The following is an 8125-nucleotide window of genomic DNA, read 5'->3' as shown; positions in this document are numbered from 1 at the left end:
GGATCCAATGGAACCAAATTTCAGGACAGAGTACAAAGTAATATCATTACAATATGCACTCACTGGCACCTGATTGTTAATGCAAATATCTAATCAGCCAATCATGTGATAGCAACTCAATGCATAAAAACATGCAGGTATGGGCAAGAGGTTCAATTTTTGTTCAGACCAAATGTCAAAATGGGGAAGGACTGTGATCTTAAGTGACTTTGACCGTGGAATGATTGTTGATGCCAGACAGGGTGGTTTGAGTATTTCAGAAACTGCTGATCTCCTGGGATTTTCATGCACAATAGTCTCTAGAGTATACAGAGAATGGTGTGAGAAACAAAAATAAAACTTCTAAAGCGTGGCAATTCTGTGGGCAAAAAATGCCTTATTAATGAGAGAGGTCATAGCAGAATGGCCAGATTGGATCAAGCTGACAGGAAAGCGACAGTAACTCAAATAACCATACATTACAACAGTGGTGTGCAGAAGAGCAGTTCTGAATGCACAGCACATTGATCCTTGAAGTGGATGGGCTACAGCAATAGAAGACCATGATTATACACTGAGTGGCCATTTTATTAGGTACAGGAGGTACCTAATAAAGGGTCCAGCTTGACGACACAGCTCCTCCTGGAGGGGCATGAATTCACCATCTGATGTGCAAGAGGTGATGTTTTTGAAGATGGTCTTTACCTATCATTGGCTGAAGGTCGTTTTCCATCACTTGAATCACTTGTTGGTAGATATGGATAGCCAAGTCACTCAGAATCTGCCTATATTCAGACAGGTCAAAGTTTCTCAAGCATTGACTGTTTTGCTGAAGAGTGTTGTGCTTCATAAACTCCTTCAATAAAACATGAAGTACATGTTATAAATAAACCAATAACAAACAATGTGTAGTACCTGTTTGTTACTTCAGATATGAGAGTTTAGTCTATCTACCTACCGACTAAAGCAATTATTGTTCATTAGATCACAGTAATGGGAAGACGATTCAGGCCTTTTACTTCAATCCCTCCAACCTCAAATCTTTTAACTCCCCTCAATTTAAAAAAACACATTGATCTTTGTCTTGAATAAACTCGAGAACTGAACCTGCACAACTCTGCAAGGTGCAGAACTCCAAAATTCACTATTCACTGAGAATCTTTTTTTTCTCTCGTCTTAGTTCTGTATAGTTAATTTATCGGTTTGTAAGTTTGACACTAGGTTCGAGACTTTCCAATAGGCACAACATTGTTCTGGTGTCAATCCTGCCGAGCCCTGTAACAAATTCTCTAAGATTTAATGAGATCGCCTCTCATTCTTCAAAATCCAAATATAGGTTTAATCTCGACTTGAATTCTCCACGTAGCGCAGACAGTCTAGTAAACTTCCTCTGCCTGCCTCAATCAGAAATTGGAAGATCTTAGGTTGAAAGGCCAGAACTGGAAATACCTGTCTCACCTGTGATCTATAAAATTGCCAACTTAAATGTATATATGAAATAAATACGAATACTTGGATCATTACAACTTTGGTCCCTACAGGGAACTAAAAACTGAGGCAAGAACTGTTGAAGTTTCGGGCTGAGACCCTTTGTCAGGACTAGAAGGGTCTCGGCCTGAAACGTCGACAGTGCTTCTTCCTATAGATGCTGCCTGGCCTGCTGTGTTCCACCAGCATTTTGCATGTGACTCTTGATATTAAGATAGTACTCAAACAAGTGTGGGACCAAGGACCTGGCATAACAATGGAGCTAGTTGATGTTATGGCTAACACAAGGAAAATGAGAGTAGGAGACCATTCATCTCAGCCACAGCACACTGCACCCACAAGCCTTCATCAATGACATCCTACATCATGAGCAATATATTGAGAAGACCAAGGTAATGACCCTTCAGTTCCTACAGTATGTTAACGAGATGAGGAAAGCCTTTTATAATTTTATCAAGGACATTTGTCCTTATTCCAATGGTTTTCCCTGGAGAATGTGAAAGTATAGAATATTCCAGCTAGCTACACTTATGATTCAGTGGATTAAAATAAGAAATCCTGACATTTTCCTAAAATGAGGCAGTAAATGAGTTAAAAATTTTTGCTATTAAAACATTTTTAACATTGGTCTTACATGGTACCCTGCCATCACTGGACAATCACTGGAGCATAGGAGGCTGAGAGGTAACTTTACAAATGTATCATAAAATCATGAGGGGATAAGATGAATAGTCAGTCAGTTCCCCAGGGTAGGGGAATTCAAAATTGGAGAGCATAGGTTTATAATGAGAGGCGAAATATAAAAGGGACTCAAGGGACAACTTTTTCCACTGTAGTGTGGTATAAATATAGAACAAGCTGCCAGAGGAAGTGATAGGTAGGTACAATTATAGCATTTAAATGGCATTTGGATAAGCAGGCAATTGGGACTTGCAGTTAGCCAGCAAGTTGAGCAGAAGGGTCTGTTTCTATGGTGTTAGCACAGTGGTTAGGTAACTGGAGTAGTATTCCAGCGGCTTGAATAAACAGGTTCAAATATGCACATGGGAAATAGGGAATTTATACTGAATTACATAATAATCTAACATTAAGGCTAACACTACACACAGTAACTAAGGAAACCACTAGAATTTTGTCAAAATGGTTCTGAATTTTAGGGAAGGAAACCTATCGACTTCGCCCAGTCTGATTAACATCATTCCACATCCCAAGAAATGACTGAGCAAGTTGTTAAAATGGTACCAGCAACACTGAGAATAAAACTAGACAGGTCTTCCGGCATCACCTCAAGGACAGAAAAGGTCCAATCAACACCGAAAAGTTCTTCTCGGTCAACTTTGACCAAAACTGAAAGAGCTGATCACAGGATACTCAAGTAGCAGCCTGATGTGGACACATCGATAGAATGCGAGCTTCCAACCGACATTACAAACATCTTCACCACCATCGAGAGGTTTATCCAATTCCACCAGTAGCACAGGACCAACAGAGTAGCAAAAGGGTTATGTTCCTTCACCACCAACCAAATTCCAGGACCACCATGTATGGTTGCACTGAAGGAAATTAATTCACAAGGTGGACTCCAGTGACTCTACCAGTATCTTGAGAACCATTAGAGATGGTCCTGAACTCTAAAAAGCCATAAACAAAGATACAGAAGCAAAGCTATGGCTAACAGTTTTATGTCAAAAGTGCCAATGGAATGTATAGATTGTAAAACTGATGAAAATTTTAATTGAAAATTGCAACTTATGAACTTCCATATTGGAATAGAAACTGAAGATATTTTTTTTAAAATGGAGAACAAATTCAGAATTCTGAGACAAAGCATGACCTTACCTCCTCTCCACTGTACTGCTTTAAGCAGTTGAGAAAGAGGACATTGTTCGAAAGCCAGAAAGACAGGATTTCAAAATTTTCATGGTGTTTCTGTGAAATACAGCAAAATTTGTAAGAATAAATTAATAAATGCTAACAAGATCTCGAGGGAGATAGAGGGAGGGGGAGATGGGGGGGGAAGGGAGAGAGAAAATGAGGAGTAGTTTTAGTTCACTGAGTCCAATCATAATCCCACACAACCACTTCAAAATTTGTGTCATCTAGATCTTAAAAGTACTTCCACCTCTGGATGAAATTCATTTTCTGTGTCAAACATTCAAGTGAAATTCTAAAATTAATATATCATTTGTAAAAAAAACCAAACAATAAACATGCTAAAAGAAACAAGCCATTGCTAGCAAACTTAATTATAAAGAAAAAAAATATTTTAAACACTTCCAATGGTTCTTCTACCTTGGCAACTTCCTTGATACCAACAGTCAGGGAGTTCATCAAAGACTTCAACATGTCAGCATCATTGGTATCGTCTGCGTAGCGAATACACATAAGCAGAATGTAGGCTGGAAGTCCTGGAATCATGTTTACCACCACACCTCTTGGTTTAAGATCTAATAATAAAACAGATGATTAAAGACAGCAACGCGAAATGTTACCACAAAGATGATTTAAAACATTTTAGAACCAAACCCACAGCCATTTAGACGCGTAATTAAAGCTGGCACGTGACACGAGTTACCGAGGGTAAAAATCGGGTCAATGCCAGGAGCTGGCATGACACTGGGAGATAACGAAGAGCTGATTTGGAAGTCTGATATTCACTGGAGCTCAGGTCTCTATTTCATACGAGTTCAAAATGGGCATCTCCACACCATCTGTGACTCCCAGCATTGGCTGGGTTGAATTCAACTGGTCTATGGTGTGGGTAAAGGGTGACTAGAAGAATAATAAACAGCTGTCTGCTGGACTGGACCAGTGGAGAACTGAAAGAAGGGCCTTTGTGCAGTCTACTGTAAAACCAGAGTGGGGCATATGTGAGCAACACTCTTTGGTTTGGTTTCAGATTCCTAAAACACATCTTTTAACTCACTTATGGTGAGTAAGCAGACACTCAGAAATCGCTGGTTCCCACAGTGTGACTGGAGAACATTTGAAAAAGATATGATTTGAAAAGGAAATGATAATTTCCTTTCCAAATATAGTTACTGTAGAGAGTAATTCCAGACAATACCACACCTCATTGCAAAATCCTCCTCCCCTACCACTTCATCCACCTTAAGACCATAAGACACAAGAGTAGAATTAGGCGATTTGGCCCATGAAGTCTTCTCCACCATTCAAACATGATTGAGTTATTATCTCTCATAACCTCATTCTTCTGTTTTTTCCCCCATAACCTTTGACACACTTACTAATCAAGAATTTGTCAACCTCTACTTAAAATGACTTGGCCTCCACTGCCATCTGTGGCAATAGATTCCAATAGATTCACCAGCCTCTGACTAAAGAAATTCCTCCTCATGTCTTTTCTAAAGGGACGTCCTTCTATTCTGAGGCTGTGACCTCTGGTCTTACACTGCTCCATTATAGGAATTATCCCTCCCACATCACTCCATTTAGGTTTTTCAATATTCAGTAGGTTTTAATAAGATTCCCCCTCATTCTTCTAAACTCCAGTGAGTACAGGCCCAGAGCCATCAAATGCTACCCATACATTAACCTTTTCTTTCCCAGAATCATTCTCATGAACCTCCTCTGGCCTGCCTCCAATGCCAGCACATCCTTTCTTAGTTAGGGGACACAAAACTGCTCATAATACTTCAAGTGCGATCTGACCAATGCCTTATACAGTCTCAGCTTTACATCTTTCCCTTTATACTCTAGTGCTCTCAAAATGAATGCTAACATTGTGTTTGCCTTCCTTACCACCAACTCAACCTGCAAGCCAACCTTTAGCGAATTCTGCAGGAGAACTTCCAAGTCCCATTGCATCTCTGATTTCTGAATCTACTCCCCAGTTAGAAAACACCTTCTACCAAAGTGGATGATCATAAACTTCCCTACATAATATAGCATTTGCCACTTTTATGCCCATTCCCCTAATCTGGCTTAGTCCTTCTGCAAAGGCCCTGCTTCCTCACCACTACCTGCCCCTTCAGTTATTTTTGTATCATCCAGAAACTTGGCTACAAAGCCATTAATTCTGTCACTCAAATCATTGACATATAACATGAAAAGAAGAGGTCCCAATGCCGACCCTTGCAGAATACAATTAGTCCTTGGCAGCCAACCAGATAAGGCCCCCTTTATTCCCACTATTTGCCTCCTGCCACTCGGCCAATCTTCTATCCATACTAGTATCTTTCCTGTAACACCATGTGCTCTTATCTTCTTTAGCAGCTTCATGTGCAGCATCTTGTCAAAGGCCTTCTGAAAACAGTCTCTCCTTTGTCAATCCCGCCTCTCATTTGCTCAAAGAATTCCAACAGATTTCTCAGGCAATATCTCACCTCAAGGAAACCATGCTGACATTGGGCTATTCTGTCATGTGCCTCCAAGCACCCCGAAACCTCATTTTTAATAATGGACTCCAACATCTTCCCAACCACCAAAGTCAGGATAACTGGTCTATAATTTCCAGTCTTTTGCCTCCCTCCCTTCTTAAAGAGTTGGAATTTTCCAGAGCTCCAGAACCAATCCAGAATCTAGTGATTCTTGAAAGATCACTACAACCTTTACAATCTCTGCAGCTTCTTCCCTCAGAGCCTGGGATGTAGTCCATCTGGTCCACGTGACTTATCTACCCTCAGACTTCAGCTTTACAAGCACATTTTTCTTAGTAATAGTAACTACACTCACTTCTGCCCTTCTGACATTCTGAAATTTCTGGCATATTGCTGGTGTCTTTCACAGTGAAGAATGACACGAAATACTTACTAAGTTTGTCCAAAATTTCTTTGACACCCGTTACTCCAGTGGTCTGATACCCACTCCCACTCGCTTTTATTCTTTATATATCTGAAAAAAAATCCTTTGGTATCCCCTCTTTTATGTTATTGGCCAGCTTATCTTCATATATCATCTTTTATCTCCCTATTGCTTTCTTAGTTACCTTCTGTTGTTTTTTTAAAAGCTTCCCAATCCACTAACTTTCCAATAGTTTTTGCTATATTGCATTCCTTCCCTTTTGCTGTTGAGATCTCTTATACTTCCCTTATCAGCCATAGTTGACTTATCCTCCCATTAAACCATTTCTTTGAGATGTATCTATCCTGCAGCTTCTGAATTGCTTCCAGAACCTTCAGCCATTGCTCTTCTGCCTTCATCCTTGCTAGTGTTTCCTTCTAATCAGCTTTGGCCAGCTCCTCTCTCATGTCTCTGTAATTTACTTCTCGCCACAATAATATTGATACCTCTAATTTTATCTTCTCCCTCTCAAACTGCAACATGAATTCTACCATAGTATGATCACTGCCTCCTAAAGGTTCCTTTACCTTGAGCTCCCTAATCAAATCCAGTCATTGCACAACACCCATTTCAGAATTGCCTTTTCCCTGGTGGGCTCAACTACAAGCTGCTCTAAAAAGCCATCTAGTAGGCATTTTTCAAATTCCTTCTCTTGGGATCCAGCACTGACCATATTTTCCCAATCTACTTGCATAATAGAATTCCCCATGATATTTGTAACTTTCCCCTTTTTACGTACCATTTCAATCTCCCTTTGTAGTTTGTACCCTGCATCCTAGCTACTGTTCGGAGGCCTGTTTATAACTCCCACGAGGGTCCTTTTACCCTTGCAGTTACTTAACTCTACCAACAAGGATCCTAAATCAATCCAATCCTATGTCTCCTCTTTCTAAGGACTTGACTTCAGTTTTTACTGACAGAGCCACCTCACCCCTCTGCCTACCTGCCTGTCCTTTTGATACATGCTGATTGCTGTTGAAGAGATTCTCAGCTCAGAGACTGGACAGGCCAAATTAGACCAATGGCTGTCAAATGATAAGAGATGAGTCGCATTTTACAGGTAAATGCTTGGAAGGTGACCATTTTTATTTTATTTTATGATTGCTACAATTGAAGAAGGCAATCACAATGGGACATGTCCTTTTTGTATTTTTTATTTATTGAGGTACAGTGCAGAACAGGCACTTCTGACCCTTCAACCCACTTGACCCTGCATTCCCCCGATGTAATCCTAGTCTAATCATGGGACATTTTACCATGACCAATTAACCTACCAAACACTACGCCTTTGGAAACCTGAGCACCCGGAAGACATACTGTCACGAGGAGAAGGTATAAAATACTTACAAGCAGCGGTAGGAACTGAACCAGGATCACTGGTACTGTAAAGCATTGTGCTAACCACTATGCTACTGTGCTGCCCTAATCCATTAGCACCAGTGTTTGTGGGCCTTTCTGACGGTATGCAAAAGCATCAAACAACTTTACCTAAAATTAGATTTTTGATGAGCTTTTCTTCATCTTCTGCTTTGCATTCCAGCATTCCAATGTACTCCTTCTTCGTAGCTTGATGAGAACTTGCATTGGTCTGATTAACTGGTGAGATTATACAAACATTTTCAGGGAAAATACTCGTCAGAGTCAGTTACACCTTTATAATCTCAAGTAAAGCTTTAAGAGTGCGTATGAAATGGGAACACCTCTTTTCTCCTTATGGGGGGGAGAAAAGAGTGAGAGAGAGAGAGAGAGAGCGTGCGCCTGTGGGATGTCGAATACGGGGTGAACACATAATCTTTGGGGTACTGCAAGTCTATGTCTTTATTGATGCTTTGAGGGCTTGGTGGGGGGTGCAGAT

At 40.4% G+C, this 8125-nt stretch overlaps 1 protein-coding gene across 2 annotated transcripts in view; it reads right to left on the bottom strand.

Moving 5' to 3' along the window:
- The window catches only part of myo5c (myosin VC), a 124546-nt gene that overhangs the window by 12080 nt on the left and 104341 nt on the right, over window positions 1-8125 (bottom strand). For both annotated transcript variants that reach the window (XM_073033138.1, XM_073033137.1), the window contains 4 exons: window positions 7759-7866; window positions 3760-3914; window positions 3307-3396; window positions 685-835 (listed from right to left, as the gene is read on the bottom strand). In XM_073033138.1, coding sequence (XP_072889239.1) covers window positions 685-835; window positions 3307-3396; window positions 3760-3914; window positions 7759-7866 — 504 coding nt within the window. The remainder of the gene's footprint in view (window positions 1-684; window positions 836-3306; window positions 3397-3759; window positions 3915-7758; window positions 7867-8125) is intronic.

Source organism: Hemitrygon akajei, chromosome 30 (assembly GCF_048418815.1).
Source record: "Hemitrygon akajei chromosome 30, sHemAka1.3, whole genome shotgun sequence".
In the NCBI taxonomy this organism is placed as follows: domain Eukaryota; kingdom Metazoa; phylum Chordata; class Chondrichthyes; order Myliobatiformes; family Dasyatidae; genus Hemitrygon; species Hemitrygon akajei.
Note: the sequence above shows the minus strand (reverse complement) of the source record. Positions and strands in the feature narration are given on the sequence as shown.